At 38.8% G+C, this 22,324-nt stretch overlaps 1 protein-coding gene across 4 annotated transcripts in view; it reads right to left on the bottom strand.

Moving 5' to 3' along the window:
• MICU1 (mitochondrial calcium uptake 1) overlaps positions 1-22,324 on the bottom strand; it is a 224,209-nt gene that overhangs the window by 79,996 nt on the left and 121,889 nt on the right. For all 4 annotated transcript variants that reach the window (XM_081822958.1, XM_081822955.1, XM_081822956.1 and 1 more), the window contains one exon: positions 6,110-6,192. In XM_081822958.1, the coding sequence (XP_081679084.1) occupies positions 6,110-6,192 (83 nt within the window). The remainder of the gene's footprint in view (positions 1-6,109; positions 6,193-22,324) is intronic.

Below are 22,324 nucleotides of genomic sequence, written 5' to 3'. Positions count from 1 at the left end.
GCTCCGGTTTCTGTCCGGGGGGCCTGCGGTTCGCGTGCGTGCAACCTCTCCGGTCTGGTTTTCCACCCCGGGGGCTGCCCTCAAGTCCTTTCCCGATGCTACCGGTCTGCGAGTCTGTGCCCCGTCCGCAGCGTGCGAGGCTGTCCCTCACTGGCAGTGTAGGATCCCCACGGTCAGGCACCCTCCCGCTGCCGTTTATCCTCCGATATCTGCCCGCAGAATCACGGCTCTCCGCTTCGTACCTCAAAACCAACTGCCTGCGATATTCTGTTTGTAGAGATCCAGATCTTCTTACATCTTAGGCTGGTTTCATGGGTGCTCAGAGTGGTCTGGTAGATATCCAGCTCAATTCCGGGGACCAGTTGAAATAGGGTCCCCTACTCCTCCACCGTCTTTCCCCCCTCCAAATAAAATAAAATTTTTAAAAAAGGAATCAAAAGTAGTGAAACAACTGAGAATTTTACATCTATGTCTAGAAATCTAGATCTAGAAATTCCTTCCCAAAATAATAATATAAATTAATTCATCACTAACAAATGTGCACTACAAGAAGTGCTAAAGAAAGTTTTTATGGGCCACCTGGGTGGTACAGTTAGTTAAGCACTGGACTCTTGGTTTCGGCTCAGGTTGTGATCTCAGGGTCATGAGATCAAACCCTGCATCAGGCTCCGTGCTCAGCATGGAGTCTCCTTAAAACCCTCTCTCCCTTACTCTCTGCCCCTCTCTAAAATAAATAAATAAACCTTTAAAAAAAAAAGTTTTTCCAATTGAATGGAAATAATACCATATGGAAACTAGGATCTTCAGGAAGGAATGAAGGGTATCAGAAATGGTAAATATGTGAGTAAATAAACTATTTTTTCTCTTATTTTCTTTAAAAAACATGACTGTTAAAGCAAAAATTATTATGGGGTTTATAATGTATATAGATGTAGTACACAGAACAACTATAGCATAAAGGATGGAGAAGAGGTAAATAAAACCTTATGGTTGCAAAGTTTCTACCTTTTTTTTAAAAAAGATTTTATTTATTTATTTATTTGACAGAAAGAGCACAAGCAGGGGGAGAGGGAGAGGGAGAAGCAGGCTCCCCAGTGAGCAGGGAGCCCAATGTGGGACTTGATCCCAAGACCCTGGCATCATGACCTGAGCTGAAGGCAGACGCTTAACCATATGAGCCACCCAGGTGCCCGCAAAGTTTCTACATTTTTAAAAAAGATTATTTATTTGAGAGAACATGAGCGGGAAGGGCAAAGGGAGAGGGAGAGAGTATCATCAGCTGACTCCACGCTGGGTGCAGAGCCCAACATGGAGCCTGATCTCACAACCCTGAGATCACAATCTGAGCTGAAACCAAGAGTTGGATGCTTAACCGACTGCACCACCCAGGCACCCCAGCAAAGTTTCTATATTTCATGTGAATATTAATTCTAAGTAGATTCTGTATATTTAAGAATCTATTTTATACTCCCTAGAGCAACCAGTATAAAAATAATGCAAAAAGGTACAGCTAAAATTCCAGACAAATTAAACCAGAATTCTTTAAAGAATATTGAATCTCAAAAAAGGCAGGAACATAGAAGGGAGGAACAAGAATCAGAAAAAACGAACAGAAAACAAATAGCAAAAATGTAGGTCTAGTTCCAATTAAATTATGTATAAATTACACACATTATTGATAAATTATATACATACATTATACATTATTGAAAAATTATGTATGTAACTAATAATTATGTTAAATGCCAATGGACTAAATACTGCAATTAAAAGGCAAAGACTGGGACGCCTGGGTGGCTCAGTCGGTTAAGCGTCTGCCTTCAGCTCAGGTCATGATCCCAGGGTCCTGGGATCGAGTCCCGCATCAGGCTCCTTGTTCCGCGGGGAGCCTGCTTCTCCCTCTGCCTCTGCCTCTCTCTCTCTATCTCTCATGAATAAATAAATAAAATCTTTAAAAAAAAAAAAAAAGGCAAAGACTGTCAGAATGGATAAAAAAACAAGACCCAACTAATGCTGTCTATAAAAGATGCACTTTAAATACAAAGACACAGATATATTTAAAGTAAATAGATGGAAAAAGAAAAAGACATACCATGCAAATAGTAAGCATAGCTGGAATTGCTATGTTAAAATCACATAAAATAGATTTTATGATAGAGTATTACCAAAGATAAAGAGTGACATTTCATAATTATAACAGGACTGATTCATGAGGAAGACATAACAATCAGAAATGTGCAGTAAACTTCAAAATACATAAAGCCAAAATCAAAAGAATTAAAGAGAAACAAACAATTACATAATTATAGTTGGAGATTTTAACAACTCCATCTCAACAACTGCTAGAAATCATTAGGTTACAAAAATCAGTAAGGACAAAGACTATCTGAACAACACTTATCAACCAACTTGACAGAATTGACATTTATAAAACACTATACTCAATAACCACAGAATACACATTCTTTAGTAAGACACATTGATGCTTACCAAGGTAGATCAGATGCAGTTCCATAAAACCAGACTCAGTACATTTAAATCATGCAGAGTATGTTTTCTGAGCACAATGTAATTAAATTAGATAGCAGCAGCAGTAAGATAACCAAAAAAACAAAGCCTCAAAACTTGGAAAAGAAACAACACACTTTTAAGCAATTCATGGGTCACAAAGGAAATCACGTGTGAAGCAGAAAATACTTCAAATTTAATGATAATGAAAATACAACATATCAAATTTTAGAGGATGCTTCTATAGCGTACTAAGAGGAAATGTAGTATTAAATGCTTATAAGCTTTATAATAAGCATTAAATGCTTATAAGAAGAAAATTCTCAAAACAATGACCAACCATGCTATCTTAAGAGACTGATAAAAGAGCAAAAGAAACCTAAAATGAGTAGAAGGAAAGAAATGAGAGTAGAAATCAATTAACTAGAAAACACACAAACCATAGAGAAAACTAATAAAGCCAAAAGTTGGTTCTTTAAAAATATATTAAAAAAACCTAGACCCTGAACAGCCAAAGAGATCTTGAGAAAGAAGAACTAAAGGTATTACACTCCCTGATTTCAAATATAGTCTTTTTTTTTTTTTAAAGATTATTTATTTGACAGAGAGAGACACAGCGAGAGAGGGAACACAAGCAGGGGGAGTGAGAGAGGGAGAAGCAGGCTTCCCACAGAGCAGAGAGCCCAATGCGGGGCTCGATCCCAGGACCCTGGGATCATGACCTGAGCTGAAGGCAGACGCTTAACAACTGAGCCACTCAGGCGCCCCTCAAATATAGTCTTAAACTACAAGACTATAGTAATTAAAATAATATGGTATTGGTATACAAATAGACACACTGATCAATGGAATTGAATAAAGATCTAAGAAATAAACCCACTACATATATGGTCAATTAGTTTATGACAAAAGAACCAAGAATATACAATGGAGAATGACCAGTCTCGTCAACAAATGATGCTGAGGAAACTGGACAGCCACATGCAAAGAATGAAACTGGACCACTATCTCAGACCCTACACAAATTAATTCAATGTGGATTACAGACTTAAATCTAAGACTTGAAACCATAAAATTCCTGGAAGAAAGCTCCCTGACATTGGTCTTGGTGATGACTTTTTAGATTTGACACAAAAGCAAATGCAACAAATGCAAATACAAACAAGTGGGATGACAAACTAAAAAGCTTCTGAATGGCAAAGGAAATTATCCACAAAATGAAAAGGCAACCCACTGAATCAGAGAAAATATTTGCAAATCATATATCTCATAAAGGGTTAATATCCAAAATATTAAAGAACTCCTACAACTCAATAACAAACCCCAAACAATCTTATTTAAAAATGGGCAGAGGATCTGAATAGACATTTTTCCAAAGAAGACATACAGATGGCCAGTAGGTACATGAAAAGTGCTCAGTATCACTCATCATCAGGAAAATGGAAATCAAAACTATGAGTTAACACCTCACACCTATTAGAACGGCTATTATCAAAAGGACAAAAAATAAGAAGTGTTGGCTAGGATGTGGAGGAAAGGGAACCCTTGTGCACTATTGTTGGGAATGTAAATTGATGCAGCCACTATGGAAAACAGTATGGAGGTTCCCCTGAAAATTATATTAAAAATAGAACTACCATATGATCCAGCAATTTCATTTCTGGGTAGTTATAAGAAGGAAAGAAAATCACTACCTCAAAGAGATACCTGCACCCATCCATGTTCATTGCAACATTATTTACAATAGTCAAGATATGGGAACAACGTCAGTGTCCACCAATGGATGGATGGATAAAGAAAATGTGGTGTATATATATAATGGAGTATTATTCAGCCATAAAAAAGAAGACAATTCTGCCATTTGTGATTAACATGGATGGACCTTGAGGGCATTATGCTACATGAAATAAGTCAGACAAAGACAGACAAATACTGTATGATTTCACTTATATATATATAATCTTAAAAAAAAAAGGCCAAACTCATAGACACAGAGAAGAGATTGTTGGTTGACAGAGGCGGGGGATCCCCATGGGTGCAGGTGGTCTAAAGGTATAAACTTCCAGTTATAAGATAAATAAGTCCTGGGGATTAATGTACAGCATGGTGATTATAATTCACTGTTTTATATTGTAAATTTGAAAGTTAAGAGAGTAGATCTTAAAAATTCTCATCACAAGAAAAAAAAATTGTAACGGGGCGCCTGGGTGGCTCAGTCGGTTAAGCGTCAGCCTTTGGCTCAGGTCATGATCCCAGGGTCCTGGGATTGAGCCCCGCATTGGGCTCCCTGCTCTGTGGGAAGCCTGCTTCTCCCTCTCCCTCTGTCCCTGCTTGTGTTCCCTCTTTTGCTATCTCTCTGTCAAATAAATAAATAAAATCTTTAAAAAAAAAAAAAAGAAAAAGAAAAAAATTATTGTGGTAATCACTTTGCAATATATACACAGATCAAATCATTATGTTTTACACCTAAAACTAATACAATGTTATGTCAATAATATCTCAATAAAAATAGAATTAAATAGTTTTATATAAAATAAAATCCAGGGATGGGTTGAATATGTGGATTAAAGATGCACTTGTGATGAACACAGGGTGATGTATGGAAGTTTTGAATCACTATACTGTACACCTGAAACTAATATCACATTGTATGTTAACTAACTGGAATTAAAATAAAAACTCAAGAAAAAAAAAGAAAAGGGGGTGTGGGGGGGTAAATTGTGTTTCTCAACTAAAGTCCAAATGAAAATAAAATTAGCCCTATCCCCTCTTCAAATAAAATAAAATTTTAAAAATAGCAAAATAAGTTCTTTGTATAATCATTTGAGGCCACTGGGCAATACCAGTAAAGTGCAGGATTATGGAAAAGTGAAGGTATTCAATGGACACAGCAAGCAGATTTGAATAAATGTCTCCAGGTATTTAAAAATATTTGTCTCTGTGAATTTATTTAAAGATATACTGTACCTCATACTTTCTCCCATTTCCTTTTTGCTACATTCCTTATTTTAAATACAAAATGCTTTCTTACACATCCATATATATATCTTTTGTTTTGTTTTGAAGCCATTCTGACAATCATAATCATTGTATCTAAAGAGGTATCATGGCCCACCAATGATAGAAGTTTTATGGAAATGTAGTCTCTTCCTAGGATTCATCAGAAACTGTATACATCTATGGCTTGGACCTGCTACAGTCAAAGGCATGGCATCATTTTTCCTTCTCCTACAGAAATCCTTTCAGTACATCCTTATATTTTGGAACTACCTGGCACAAAGGAGCTGTTTAATAAGCATTGACTAAACACATGATTGAATAGCCATAATTTTTCCTCTCAGCGTCAAAGTCTAATTCATGTTGGGGAATCAGAAGAACTTTGATCTTAATCATATGCTCAAATAATTCCTTATATTTAGAGTAAAAACAAACAAATAAAACCCACTTGTTAAAAGTGAGGACGATTTTTTTAAATGACACATTAGGTACTTCAAAAACTGGATAGCATCTGAGTATGCTGACCAAGACCAAAATAACTCCAAGATACATGAAAATGTATTAAATATTAATGTACTTAAAGGAACTTTCCAGAATAACTTGCCTGTTCAAACTCCTCCATGTCTACTTCTCCATCTCCATTCAAGTCAAACATCTTGAAGGCGATTTCAAAATTTCTCTGAGGAGCTGCAAGTAGAAAGGAAGGAAAGGATAGGAGGGAAGGAAGAGAAGAGGGAGGGGGGAGAAAGAAAAGTATTTAGAAGGCATTGACTAAAAATAAAAAATCGTTCCTTTAAGAAAAACAGATGGTTAAACACAACGTATTATCAAGTCACAGAATGCCACCATATTTATCTAGATTAATTTGTAGTGATACTCCTTAAAACCAAAAGAGAAACTTGACTATGCCATTAAGATAGCACTTGTCTCTTGAGTTTCAACACTAATCTCCCATATACTTCAGCTGTGCTTTATTAGAAACCATCCTCTTAACTGTATCATATTAATGTTGCTCTGTTACTTAAATATAGCATTATTTATCTGGGCATGAAAGTCAGCTTGGGGTGAGACATACTGCTGCAAAGTAAGAGGCTGAAACTCTAAGTCTTTGTCTTGCATTTTTAAAACTAGCTAGGTTTGGGGGCACCTGGATGGCTCAGTTGACTGAGCGCCCGGCTCTTGGTTTCGGCTCAGATTGTGATTTCTGGGTTGTGAGATTGACCAGCATCGGATTCCAGGCTCAGCCGGGAGTCTGCTTCTCTCCCTCTCCCTCTGCCCCTTCCCTCACTCACCCCCCCACACCCCACCCCACGCACGCATGTGTACACATGCATGCATGTGTGTGCATTCCCTCTCTCTAAAATAAATAAATACAAAAATCTTTAAAAAAAATAAAACCAGCTAGATTCTACTTTGGTCTTTCTAGTCTCTCCATTTTAAGTGCTATCAGGAGTCCAGCAGATGTCATTCAGCCATCAGGTTATTATCTATAGGCAGAAAAGCATACTGGTAGCTACCCAGCCTATTTCAACCATGTCAGCTAGGTATACAAATTACTGAGCAAAGTATATGTAAATGCTAAAATAAAGCTGAGTTTAAAAATAAAGTGAAAAATGCAAAGCTTGAGAAGGTGGATGTATATATTTTCTTTCCCTTAACTGAATGGTAAAAACTCTTCAAGACGCTTTAGAGCTCCTAGATCAATCAGTATAATATAAATATAATTAATATACTTGTACATTAGAATAAAATGTAATGTCCCTTCTTCCTTACCATGCTAAATGTTCTGGTAAACAATATTGTTTACTTCCTTCCTTTGGTACTTCAAATTTATATAGACGTGGAGAATAAACCAAAATAAAATATCCTATATATGCTAATACTATTGAATTAGATTTTCAGTTAACATAACTTTTATTTAAAAATTTAAAGATTATATGTAGACAAAAAAAAAGTAAAAAGGGCTTAGTACATTATCCACAGTTACAGAGAATCCATATTCCCATCTTGCTTATGAATTTGTCAATAGTAACATCCTGTAGGGTTAAATTCCATTTTCAGCTAGCTAGCCAGCTAGGCTGGTGAGCTCCTGGTTTTTAGTTGCCTGGGTGAATCATGTTCTTGTCAGCTTCCAATTGCCTGCCTCACTTGATAATGGCTTCCAACGGGCTTGTGCTTTTTTGGGTCACAAGTACAAATTGTTGCAAAGGATACACCTGGGGGGATTTAGATTTTTGTATACTTACTGTGACTTCTTAAATTTTTCCTACTTGTCTGGGTGCTTTTACTGAAGAGTTACTACGCCAAGCATTGAGCTCAATAATTTAAAGTTTCATAATTATCTGATTTTGTATGCTCAACCCTGAAAGTTTTAATTTATTTTTTAAAGAGAGTAGGAAGCTGCGGCTCAAAGCCACACATGACTAGCTCAAAGTTGTATAGCTAATATGTGGCAGAAATGGTAAGTGAACCTAGGTCAATGCTGAATCCAAAGGCAATAAACTTTTTCATTATGCTCCATGGCATCCAATAATAAGACAGTGATTCTGAACAATAATAAACACATACTCTATTCTGGTATGTTTTAACCTAGAAAAACAAAAAACAAAACATGACTCACTGATTACATCAGTCTGCAATAGCTGAGTTCCAAGCTGTTCATTTCAAGGACATACCTGACATAAGAGAAACATTGCAGTCTATCAGGAAAGGTCCTTCCAGGAGTGGTTCTCTCAGCCTGTTCAATCTTCATCTCCTGATCATGTTCTCTTGTACTTCCCTGTCTCCCTTTAAATGTTGGCTTCAGAGTAATATATATATATATATTTTTTTCAAAGATTTATTTGACCCCTCAGGACCCCTGAGATCATGACCTGAGCCAAAATCAAGAGTTGGATGCTCAACCAACTGAGCCACCCAGGTGTCCCTCAGTGTAATTTTTAGATCTAGCTGTTCTGGAAAGCTTTAACATGTCCAGGGTTTCTGCTAACTCACAATTAATTTCCACAAAAAGGAACTGAGAGAGGAATTCTTTTGAATCCCAGGCTACTGACAGAGTGAACGGTGAAGTTTTCTCCCACTGTGTTAACAACATAAATCTACCTCCTCTACAATGATTTCCAAAATGACAGCATATGTTGGAACTGATTAAAACAGTAAGATTCTATACAAAGTTCATTACTGTACATCTTTTACTCAGAATTCCATGACAATCTTTGCTACTAGGAAATGGAGATGCATTAGGTCTGTTCTAGTTAAGAATCTGTGTTTATATTAGTCTACCATTAACAACAGTGATAACAATAACGACTCTAGATTGTTCCTGGAAGCGCAATAGATTTTTCTGCTTCATTTTAGTAATAAGAAAAAAAGCATCTTTGTCTATGTGTAGTAAGTCAAATATCAGACAGAAACGACACTAGCTGTCTCAAAACTTTCATGACTGTTTCACTTACTGTTTTTTAACAGCAAAGGCACAAGACTAGGGCTCTAATTCTAGCTCTTCCAACAACATGAGTCATTATGCCTTAAAATCTTTTTTTGGTAGTACTGATGGAATAAACAAAAACATGAATAGGTTAGGGGTGCCTGGGTGGCTCAGTTGTTAAGCGTCTGCCTTCAGCTCGGGTCATGATCCCAGGGTCCTGGGATCAAGCCCTGTGTCGGGCTCCCTGCTCTGCGGGAAGCCTACTTCTCCCTCTCCCACACCCCCTGCTTGTGTTCCCTCTCTCTGTCAGAAAAAAAAAACAAAACCCAAAAAACAAAAACATGAATAGGTGAGATTCTTATTTCCTGTTGGTTTGATTCTCCTACCACAGAATTCCTACCTGCACTATTCTTGTTCTAAAATGATGCTATAGGATAAATGAGGTAATTAATATGCAATGTCAGAGAACTGTGAGTTAGGAAAAAAACCTTTAGATTATGATGAACCTCTATTTAATGATGAACTTGCCTACTGAATTTGTAAGGATGATCACATAGCCTCTGATTATTTCTGAGAGAGAGAGGTCACCACTTCTGAAGTCTAACCATTGTTGGCTGTAATGAGCTTTTCTTCTCATACAGAATACAAATCTAATTTTGTGTAGCTCCCACAAACTGTCCTAGCTTAAGTTTCTACAGACATAAAAACATAAATCTGCTTCCTTGTCTCTATGATGGCCTTCTGAATACATAAAAACATATTATCTTGTCTCTATTAGGGTTTTTCAGAACTTGCTTCCAGAATTCAGCACTCAACAGTCCTCCCCTGGGGTACTTCAGATGGTCAATGTCTCCCATGAATGCAGAATATCTTATATGTAGTTAATTCTGGAATGACGTATCCTTTCTAGAAACAACCGGATTGCTTCTTTGCTGATTAACATACTAGCATTCCTCTTATATGAAGGCATAGTGTCTTGCTTTCTATATAACATTAGGCTTGGGGAAAGAGGGGAGAAAAACCTGTAAGACTGGATTTCAAAACAGTACCCCTCCCTGAATTCTTCTAGGTATGATGGTTATATGCAGTCTGAAAGAAATCTTTCTGTCTTTTATACAGAGGAGAGGGGAAAAGTTCCCACAGTATAATGTGTTGTAGTTGTGCATTTCCTTAGGATGATTTAGCTCCAGAAGAAGGGTGCTATACAAAATGAAAATATCCTAGGAATTATTTTAAACACACTTAAGCAGCAGCAGATTGATTTTCTTTTCATCAATAACTTGCCTTATAAATCTGATTTTATTAATCTTAGTAACTATTGTATAGGAAGTAAATATGATAATGTTAGCTTTTTCAGCATTTTCTAATAGTTTCATGGCAAGTGTCATGTTAACACTATAGCTAATAAAAAGGGCTGCAAATATTTGAAAAATATAAAAGACTTAAAGAATGAGAAAAGGTAAGTACAAAGGTAAGTACAAAAGCTTCTTTTTATAAAGTTATGTATTTTACATTTAATTTTTATACACAGTTAACTGGGTATCAAGGCATATTTATGTGAAGCAGGGCATAATGAGAATATCAGTGGCTCAAAAATTTAACTATTATACTTTCTGCTTCAACTCAGAAGTCCCATGGTCAGGCTTTCCCTCATCTTTGTCTTGTAGAATTATCTACTGACCAAAATATCCACTATTATTCTTGCCATTTGAAGTCAATGGAATTGATGAGAATAACTATGGCATTCTGCTCTGAAATCGGGCAAACAATTATTCTTGAAATACAAGATATGGAATGGCAAATTTAAAAAATCCACATGGAGTATAACTGGTTCATAACCAGTTACTGTGAAATAACACAGACACTGTGTTACGAAATAAAGTTAAAATCAAGGTTTTTTTTTTTCTGTGGATTGTGCTAGAATTACAATTTAAAAAACTATAAGACTTTGACTATACTATAAATTTTAGTTCCTTACCATTTCGTGATTTAGTATGCTCAAACAAGGGTAATTTAATTAGACTGTTTCCTGAATGTTTTCTTTTTTTTTAAAAAAGAATTTTATTTATTTATTTATTTATTTATTTATTTATTTATTTATTTGAAAGGGTGAGAGAGGGCAGGGTCGGGGGGGGCAGTGGGAGAGGGAGACAGAATCTCAAGTAGACTCCCAGCTAAGCACAGAGCTGGATGCGGGGCTCAATCTCACAACCCTGAAATCATGACCTGAGCCGAAACCAAGAGGCAGATGCTTAACCGACTGAGCCACCCAGGCACCGCTCCTGAATGTGTTTTCTGTGGTTATGCAGCTGTATGCTTCCATCAAACAGGAACCAAACTATATAATACAAAATAGTGAACATTCTGCCACTTAAAATACCATATTACATCATATGCAATTCAAAATTATAAAATAAACAATTTTCATTGTTAACTTTGGAATACTACATACTATACAGAAAATGTCCTTAGTGGATGAAAACAGACAATAAGGCAATCTGAAATAGCCAAAGTTCATGGTACATGAATCTAGTTTTTCTCCTTAGCCTTGCTGTTTTAACACAGAACACAAAAATAGTTTCCCTGGTGAAATGACAAATGCCAAGGACAAAGAAAAAGAAAACAGAAATCCTCAGCCATCCAGGAGGAAAAAAAACATTAGTTATCATAAAAAAAGAAGTATCAGGTCGTATCATAATTGTCTGCAACACTTGAACACTACAGAGCAAGTTCTATAAAATCTTGAGGGAAAACAGTTGTCATCTAAGAGTTACAAACACATGAAGTCATCATTTACCTACATTAGTGACAGAAGATATTCTCGGGCATGCAAGGGCTTTGAAATTGTATAATCCACATACCTTAATAAGATTACACAAAAAACAGAAACAAAGTCTTGGGCAAGGGTCAGTAAACTATGTCCTCCTGGCTAGCCACTGGTTTATGTACTGTCTATGGCTGCTTTTGAGCTACAAGCTATGTAGAGGTGAGTAGTGGCAACAGAGACCTTAGTAGTTAAGAAGCAGTAGTCGTGGGCGCCTGGGTGGCTCAGTTGGTTGAGCGACTGCCTTCGGCTCAGGTCATGATCCTGGAGCCCCAGGATCGAGTCCCGCATCGGGCTCCCCGCTCAGCGGGGGGTCTGCTTCTCCCTCTGACCCTCCCCCCTCTCATGTGCTCTCTCTGTCTCATGCTCTCTCTCTCAAATAAATAAATAAAATCTTAAAAAAAAAAAAAAAAAGATGTGAAAGCTTAAAAAAAAAAAAAAAAAAAAAAAAAGAAGCAGTAGTCGTCTTGGCCAGCAAGCCTAAAATATTTATCATGCCCTTTAAGAAAAAATTTACAATCCCCGGTTGAGGAAATTCTTTAGCCAACAACAAAAATCAATCAAAGAAATAAAGACAGGGAAGATAAAATCAATTAAGAAGTGAGCAATAAATTAAGTGAGTAATAAAATCAGTATAACAGAGTTAAGCTTAAATGATGGTTATTAATACAATAATAGTCATGGCAACTGGCATGACATTTATTATGTACAGATACTTTTATGAATTATCTAATCCTCCCAACTGCTCCATGACATTGTACTATTATACCCATCCCTTGTTAAAGAAGAGTAAACTAGGGCGCCTGGGTGGCTCAGTTGGTTAAGCGACTGCCTTCGGCTCAGGTCATGATCCTGGAGTCCCTGGATCGAGTCCCGCATCGGGCTCCCTGCTCGGCGAGGAGCCTGCTTCTCCCTCTAACCCTCCCCCCTCTCATGTACTCTCTCTCTCTCTCTCATTCTCGTTCTCTCAAATAAATAAATAAATCTTTAAAAAAAAAAAATAAGAGTAAACTAAGGTACAGTGTGTCCAGGGTCACTGAGCCAGAATTCAAATCCAGGCAGGCCCCTAGTGCACACACTCTTGGCTATTCTGCCAAAATGTAAAATGTATAGTAATCAAGTGTAAGAAATATCCCTGAAAGAGAAAATATGTAATGTAAAGTCATTTAAAGAAATAATATGGAATAAAAAAATGCCAGATTACTAAAATTGTAAAAACTGAGTAGAGAGAATAAAGTGAAAGGAAGCTACATTTCTCAACTTCTAAAACATCAAGAGAAATGGATGACTTCATCCTGGATAAAAGTCATGTTGCCCCCCACTCCCCAATATACACACACACTTATAATTTAATTCAAATGCGACCTGTATTGTAAGCCCTGACAGCTGTCTTTTTTGTAATGCAAATGCGTTAAACTTTGGTGGCCACGGCATGCACTTCAAAGATGGCTGTCTCAAACAGACATATTGCCAGCTACGCGACTAGACAGAGCTGGGCCACTTCCCTGCATGGAGGCTCCTTTGTTTTAGAGATTGTGGGTGATTTTGATCACTAACCATTTGGGCCACTTGTCTTTTCCCCAACTTTAAATTCTAGCTCTTATGTTTTATTTATTTATTTATTTATTTTAAATTAAAAAATTTTTTTAGGGGTGCCTGGGTGGCTCAGTCGGTTAAGCGTCTGCCTTCAGCTCGGGTCATGGTCCCAGGGTCCTGGAATCGAGCCCCGCATCAGGCTCCCCACTCAGCAGGAAGCCTGCTTCTCTCTCTCCCTCTCCCACTCCCCTTGCTTGTGTTCCTACTCTCGCTGTCTCTCTGTCAAATAGATAAATAAAATCTTTAAAAAAAAAAGATTCTATTTATTTATTTATGAGAGATAGCACACGCACAAGCAGAACGAAGTGGAGGGGCAGAGGGAGACGCAGGCTCCCCACTGAGCAGGGAACCCAATATGGGGCTCGATCCCAGGGCCCTGAGATCATGACCCTAGCTGAAGGCAGATGCTTAACGCACTGAGCTACCCAGGCACCCCCTGACTCTTATGTTTTAAATTCACCAATGAATAGTAAGCCTGTGAAACCCTGAGCCCCTACCCTCAAGTCCAATAAAAGCAGAACCCTAGGCCAGTGTACCCTCGGCACTCTCTACCTGTGACCTCGCTCACTGTGTGGGCCTAGGTGTGCTGTGTAATTTCCAGGTCTTTTAAGTAATAAACCTTTATTTTTTTTCAAAGTTTCCTGATAGTTGTTGCTGAAGGGCATCTTGCAATTACAGTAAGAACCACAGGGTCGGTCTAGTCATAACATTGTTTTGGAAAGGGGAGATGTCTGTGGAAGCTCACCAGGCCCAGATGAGTGCTCCCAAGGCATTTCTAGGTGACTGAGTTCCTTTCTATGATGCCGAAGCTAAGGCCTCAGCAAAACAACTGAAATAGGCCCCAGAAATGCATGATTGTCTGTGCAGTTAACTGAGGGGAATGCCCTCTACCTGCAACTTGCCTACTAACTACCCAATTCAGGAGGTAACACCATCTGAGAAATGAGCACTGCTTGCTGGGGGGGTGGGGGTGGGGGTCTGTCAGGCTGCCATGTGCTTTCTCATCTTGCCTTCTGTCCTGTGTTGCCTGGGGTAGCCAACCCAAAACGTCAGGTCTGCTGTAATAATCCAACTATCTCCCCAGAGCAGCATGATCAAAGCCATCTGGTCTAACAAGACTATTAGACTACTAATTACAAGGGCCTTAATTGACTATCAATGTGCATCAGGGTACTCCAAGCCTCAAGGCCAAGACCTGTTAAGGAGAGTTGACTGGATCACAAGGCTTTTGTCACTGCCCGAGGAGAGGCTCTAGGCTAAAGGCACAAGGCAAAGATTGCCATTAGTGAGGATGGGAGACCTCCACCTTTGACCAAGGAGCCAGAGGGCCGTACCAGGACTATATGTCCTTCCCCAGAAGAGTGAAATAGCCTTGCAAATGGAAACCAGTGGCACAACCAGAGGAAAAATACAACAGAGGAAAATACAACAGGCCTACGGTCTTTGTATCACTACTTCACTTACTACTGTTGCTCTTCATTCACTGACCCAACAGGGTATTATGGGTCCAATCCCTGGTGTGATGTTGTTAAAAAAATTAACAGATAAAGATAAATGGCCTGACCACCTGGTGCCAGCCAGCATCTCCTAAGAACCCCAAGAAGGGACACCAGCTCTTTGATAAATGCAAAACCCCACGGACACTTCCTGGATGTTATTCAATGTCATGTATACAACAACATGGCAAGACTCTGGTATCACACTCCAGAGACCTAGGGGCTTTTCCCAAAGACCCTTTGCATATCACCTGAGTGGAGGCAGACCTCAGTCATGGAGAGGTCTCTTGGGACACCCTGAAAAAAAGAAGCAGGCACCTATGAAGAAGGCTCACAGTGATGTCATCCAAAAATTTCTGGTAATAACACATAAGATTTTTTCTTTTTTTTAAGATTTTATTTATTTGACACAGAGAGAGAGAGTTAGCGAGAGCAGGAACACAAGCAGGAGGAGTGGGAAAGGGAGAAGCAGGCTTCCCGAAGAGTAGGGAGCCCGATGTGGGGCTTAATCCCAGGACCCTGGGATCATGACCTGAGCCGAAGGCAGACGCTTAACAAATGAGCCACCCAGGCACCCCAATAACACATAAGATTAAGGTCACAGAAAAAAAAAATCTAGAAGTAGAAACTGAGATAAAAAACTATACCTTAACTGAAATTCAAACCTTTAAGATTTTAGGTAGCAGGAAACAGAGAGGGGAACTAACTGGCTATTGCAGGTTTTCTTATTTGTTTGAAAGGGCTCTGAATTGTTAGTCACAGCTGCCAAAATGTGTCAACTGGACAGTACCTCTAAAGACCCTAAAATCCATAACTGTCCTGAAGATCTATCTGGGCTATATGCTTGTTTCCTCCAAGATACTACAGACCCTGAGCCCCATCAGTTTTTCCCTGAACAGGGCAGAAGTGAGAAACACATCTCAGGAGGCATCCTTGCCACCAGGGGAATAGATGACTGGGTTACTGAGGCCTCTAGCAGGGAGGGAGAAGGAAAGGGGAAGGAGAAGTCCCCTAGAACTACTGATACTCATACCAGGGCCCTCCCTCTCCTCATTTATTGCCTGGCTCTCCGTGCCCATCCTTCCATCACAGTGATCAATGCTAAGGATCACAATGAATAGAAAACATTAAGATAAAGCCCATGTCCTGCTGTGCAAAATTGGCATGGTCCAATGGGTTTATCATTTCCATGACCACAGTGACCCAAATGACCCCCTCCTTCATTTCCAACCCTTAAAAGAGGTCCCATTTGACCCTGAGTCCAGAGAATTATTTCTAGTGTGCCCCCTCGAATCACAGGGTGGTGCTACAACATTTTAATTGGGACTGCCAAAACCAGCCAAAAGGCACTAATACGTCTAAGAGCTTCTTTCTAGGTCCCTTGAAGATGTAAATCTTAGCATGTCTTTGAAATGTAAATACCTCAGGGGGTAACCAAAACACCACCCAAGACTAAAAGAAACAAAAAGGAGAAAGAGGCCTTCTAAAATACAAACTGCTATAAAAGCTCCATGAAAGCTACAATGCCTAGAACAAAAGTTTAAAAGAAAAAAATAGCAAGAAAGCATAGAAACATGAGGTGAAAGACGACCAAATAAATCACAACAAAGTTAAATGAACTAAATTCCTCTACAAAAAGACAAAATGCTCCCAGATTGGATCAAGCCATGTTATTTATAAGAAATATATAAAAAATAATAAAGATAAAAAATTGTTGAAAGTGGAATATTGAATATTGAAGTCCCCTAATATTAATTTATTGTCACTTACTCCCTTCAGATCTGTATTTAATATACTTAAGTGTTCCAAAGTTGGATGCATGTGTATTTAAAACTGTTATATCCTCTTGATGAATTAACCCTGTACTTCCATGGCTACAGGATCTTGCCACAGGTTCAAACACCACAATGCAGGCCAGTGAAGGGCATGAGATCAGCAGTATGCAAGAGCACAGCTGAAGGGGTCAGCTCTGAGTGTATACACAGTGGTGGGGATTAGCTGTAGGGGGTCTAGGCTGGAGTCTTGCATTTGTGCAGTCGCAGAGGCTTGGGCTGGCTGCTGGTGCAGGTCCCAGGCTCCAGTGGAGAATGGGAGAGGGAGGGTGGCTGGCATCAGTGAATATGAATATTTTGGGGGGGAAAACCTGTGAAATCTACAGAAGTATGTGGTAGCTGTGCTGGCCATCAGTATCTTCAGTGCCAAAAGCTGCTGGGGTCTTCCACAGGGCACATCACTGGAATCCCGGTCATTCCCACACTATGGCTAATAGTCGTCTCCCTGCCTTTCTTCCTTGTTCCTAGCTAACTCTGTATATCTCAGTTTTGCTGGTCTCTGGGTGGGGTGAAACTGAAGCAACTCCTCTCATTTGACAACCGAATTCATAGTTACCCAAAACCATTCCAAATTCTGATGCACAAATGGTTTGGGGTACACTATGAATTTGGTAGTCAATGAGAGGAGGAACAACTAATTGCCCCCCAAAAGAGGTAATGAACCCTAATCTTTACCCCAGTTTCTCAGAGGTCTAAAGGACTTCACCTTTGAGAGTGATCTCAGTTTAGAAAAAATTTCATTCACCTCATCTAGTTTTGAGGACTAAGCCCAAGTCTAAGCTAGTCTAACTGTAGGGCAGATGGGGGATAAAGCTGCCCAAGATGCAAGGTACAGCCATGATACCTAAACCTTGTATAGCTCCTAGACAAACCCATAATATCTGTGATTACTGGTCTATAGTCAGTCACAGGATAGCCGGGACACCGTGACTACAGGGGGTAGGGGGCAGGAGTTAAGTTGCTATTCCTAGCAGCACTTACTGGGAGGATCTGATTAGAAGACCCATGTTCTTACTCTAATAAAAAAAAAATTTTTTTTTTTTTAAGTAGGCTCCACACCCAGCGTGGAGCCCAAACATGGGGCTTGAACTCATGACACTGAGATCAAGACCTGAGGTGAGATCAAGAGTCAGACACTTAACTGACTGAGCCACACAGGTGCCGAATAAATTCTGACCATAATGAAAAAAAATTTAGAAATGTAATGTATATTCTTAAAACACACTTAAAATTCACATTTACTTAGTCTGGCTTTTATTTGGAACTCCTAAAACAATGAAAGAAACTAGATGAGCCTACCATCATTACATATAGACTCTGCAATGGCTATAAAGGGAACTCTTTATTCTTTACTGCATCTCCATGTGATTTAGTTATTTAATGTCAATTGGCAAGGTTTTTGTTTTTGTTTTTTTAAATATGGAACACTACATGTCAAGAACCTGAGTTCAAAATATTCGTAAGATTGTGAAAATTATCTGAATTCCTTCAGCAAGGCTTCAGCTGTACAGACTTATTCCTTCTAATTATTGCTTTTCTACCATTTACATTTTTCTAGAAAATACATTTCAGCCCTGATTCTCAAAAAAGAAGATTTATAATTTCACATCTGAAGAGAAGAAATAGCTATGTTTCTAGTACATAGGTACATAACTGTCTTTGAGCTGTATCTCAGCCTCAGTTACTGGATGACCTTCCGAGAGCTGCCAGAAACAGTCTTTCATTTAAATTGCTCTTCTTTACACTGTTATTTGACAGTTGTGTTACAGAGAGTATTCAATGCCAGAGATGTCAAAAAGCTTGGATTCCCCAAGAGTTCCTGGGAGCAAGATTCTGAAAGGCATGCCAGTGCTTTACCCTTGGTTAAGGTCATGCTCTACTTTAGGAATGTATTTTCTTCAAATGCATGTTACTATTTTTTTTTTTTTAAGATTTTATTTATTTATTTGAGAATGAGAGAGAGCACATGAGAGGGGGGAGGGTCAGAGGGAGAAGCAGACTCCCTGCTGAGCAGGGAGCCCGATGCGGGACTCGATCCAGGGACTCCAGGATCATGACCTGAGCCGAAGGCAGTCGCTTAACCAACTGAGCCACCCAGGCGCCCGCATGTTACTATTTTTATGCCCAAATTACATATGCTAGGAGACAGATCCCCACTCCTGTCTTGAAAGATCTTAAAAAATAATCATCTATAGGGGTGCCTGGCTGGCTCAGTCCATAAAGCATGCGACTCTTAATCTCAGGGTTGTAAGTTCAAGCCCCACGTTGGGTATAGAGATTACTTAAAAATAAAATCTTTAAAAAAATTATCTGCTTGACTTTCATTTCATTCTATGTGGTTTTAGTCCACTCCATATGCTCAATAATAGCCAAAGTGACGGCTTATGCCAAGATACAACTTACTGCATAGATGCTCAGAATTAGCTGCTTTAATGAAGGGACTGGATATTTGATACTTAATTCATGCTAATTTGAAGGACCTTCTTTACCTGTGACTTGGCTTGGCATTCACCCAAAAGTTACTTCTTTCTTCAGTTTAGTGTCCAAATAGAAAATTTTAGTATTCTAATTAATTTTCTAGATTTCATCATGTATATATTCATAGAGAATAGCTATCATTTTAAAACAGCTTTAAATACTAGGCAGGATTACTAGTATACATGAATATGTATACTAAACTAACTATTCAGGGGCGCCTGGGTGGCTCAGTCATTAAGCGTCTGCCTTCGGCTCAGGTCATGATCCCAGGGTCCTGGGATCGAGCCCCGCATCGGGCTCCCTGCTCCGCGGAAGCCTGCTTCTCCCTCTCCCATTCCCCCTGCTTGTGTTCCCTCTCTCACTGTGTCTCTTTCTGTCAAATAAATAAATAAAATCTTAAAAAAAAAAAAAGTAACTATTCAGAAAAATTCTTAAGATACTTATTTAGCCAACAAATATACACAGAGTACTTATTATGTGTCAGATACTGTGTTGAACATCTTCTTCAGAAGGAGTGACTGGGGCGCCTGGGTGGCTCAGTTGGTTAAACGTCTGCCTTTGGTTCAGGTCATGATCCCAGGGTCCTGTAATGGAGCCCTGTGTCCAGCTCCCTGCTCAGTGGGGAGCCTGCTTCTCCCTCTGCCTCTGCCCTTCCCCTGCTTGTGCTCTCTTGCACTGTGTGTGTCAAATAAATAAAATCTTAAAAAAAAAAAAAAAAGAAGAAGAAGAGGAGGTAGTGATTAAGCAAACCATTCTGGGACAACCACTATTTTTGCCTTGATTTCCCTTGTGCACCCTCAAATTCCCCAGCACAACAAATAAGCATTTTGTAAAACTGTTACAGGAACAGGTAAACAACACAGAATGAAGCCTAAGTATAACCAAATACCATTAAGTTGTGGTTTTAGGGAAAGGTCAACTATATAGGTAGACAGGTACATTTGATTCCAGTCCAACTTCTAAGAGACAATGTGAAAAGGTGGGGCTCATGGAGCATAAACAAAGATCTTTAAACATCATCAATTATTAAGGACTAAATTCTTTTTTTTTTTTTAAATGTTTTATTTATTTATTCATGAGAGTCAGACAGAGAGAGAGAGAGGCAGAGGCAGAGGGAGAAGCAGGCTCCCCACCTAGCAGGGAGCCCGATGCGGGACTCGATCCAGGACCCTGGGATCATGATCTGAGCCAAAGGCAGACGCTTAACCATTGAGCCACCCAGGCGCCCCAGGACTAAATTCTTATAGCACAATCCCAACTATCAACAGAACAAAAACAGAACAGGATAGAACTTAAGGAAGATAGAAGAATTATAAGAGGCTGAAATCTGGGAAACTTTCTGTAATCTGTTATAGGGAAAAAAGGTAAACTGAGGTCCATTTCACACTGTAATCAAGGGTATGGAGATGGATGGGTGGCTGGGTCTCCATTCTACTTAAAGGGACTCAGAGAAGCCACATCCCAAATATCCTTTCATTCAAATATTTTTAGAATGAATAGTATTAGTAAGATACAGTGTTAGGTACCTTGGGGATATAAAACCACATGACATAGTTCCTACTTCAAGATATTATTTAGTGATACCATATCCATTGTCTAAACTTTCATTAATTAGAGATTCTTTTGAATAATAAGCATTTTCCTGCAAATATCTCTCGAGTTGTAATGACTCACAATTCAATGTAAAAAAAAAATTTTTTTTTTAATTCTAATGTTTGTTTTAAAAAACACAAAATCCTAACTGAGGTATGCTAAGAAAAAGGTAGTTTTGATCTGAAGAATGAAGGGAGAAAAAGAAATAATTTTATACGTGAGGGCACTTTCTTGAAAGCAGAGAATTTAGCCTATTTTGTAGTTTTATTTTTCTTGTTCCATGAACTTTTAGTGCATTGATAAATGCAGCCTAAGAAAGAGGGAAGCCTTTGGGTTTACCAAATGCTTCCCCTATTAGGCTTTTGTTCCCAAGGGCCTAAGGAGCAGAGAAGTAGAACCAGGAGAGACCTCCTCTCTTCTCTCTCTTCTGGAGTCCCTACCTGAATCTCAGGTATCACAGAGAACTGACTCCCTGGAAAAGCAGCACAAAGCCAACATAAGCCATTCAAGAGAGGACAAAGTGTATGCAGACATAATTATGGTGGTAGCATCAGCTCACTGAGCATACAAAACACTCCTGACTATCTCATTCATACCCTCTTCTTTAGAACACAGCCTTAGCTTGACTATTATTCCTGAAAGAGGAGAGCTACAGACATCATGTGCCCTTAACCAGATTTCTGTAACATTTTAAGTCAGTATTAGAATTTTATTAGAATTTTCAAAAAATGAAAATGGATCAATTCAAATAAAACACAAGTATGAAAAGGCAAATAGGAACTAGTTTCCTTAAAGTGTAAAATTATGAAATCCTCAAGATACAGGCAAAATACGTTTCAGTCTTATTTTTGTTATAAGCCATGATTTGCTTCTTTAGTCTCTGTTCTCCTCTTAGCCTTGTGAACCCTCAGAAGAAATCTCAAGCAATTGTTCCCAAAATACTAACTTCCTTCCTTTTGCAGATAAAGAAAACATTTTAATCTTCTCATATAGTCATATGCAGAACTAAGAGAGTTAAACACAAACACCACTTATTTCTTGCTCATCTGAGCTAAAATTCTTATGGGGTGACTGGGTGATAGACACTGGGGAGGGTATGTGCTCTGGTAAGTGCTGTGAATTGTGCAAGACTGTTGAATCTCAGATCTGTACCTCTGAAACAAATAATGCAATATATGTTAAGAAAAAAAAAAGAAGAAGAAGATAGCAGGAGGGGAAGAATGAAGGGGGGGAAATCGGAGGGGTAGACGAACCATGAGAGATGATGGACTCTGAAAAACAAACTGAGGGTTCTAGAGGGGAGGGGGGTGGAAGGATGGGTTAGCCTGGTGATGGGTATTGAGGAGGGCACGTTCTGCATGGAGCACTGGGTGTTATGCACAAACAATGAATCATGGAACACTACATCTAAAACTAATGATGTAATGTATGGGGATTAACATAAGAATAAAAAAATTAAAAAAAAAAAGAATTAAGCTATAGCCTTTCCTTAAGCTGTAGACTAATTTCCTTTCCTTGTGTATAAGTCTTTTTCCTAACTCCTGTCAGCTGAGTACACCTAAACACTTCCGGT

Source organism: Leptonychotes weddellii, chromosome 6, assembly GCF_054177405.1.
Source record: "Leptonychotes weddellii isolate Sample4059 chromosome 6, ASM5417740v2, whole genome shotgun sequence".
In the NCBI taxonomy this organism is placed as follows: Eukaryota; Metazoa; Chordata; class Mammalia; order Carnivora; family Phocidae; genus Leptonychotes; species Leptonychotes weddellii.
Note: the sequence above shows the minus strand (reverse complement) of the source record. Positions and strands in the feature narration are given on the sequence as shown.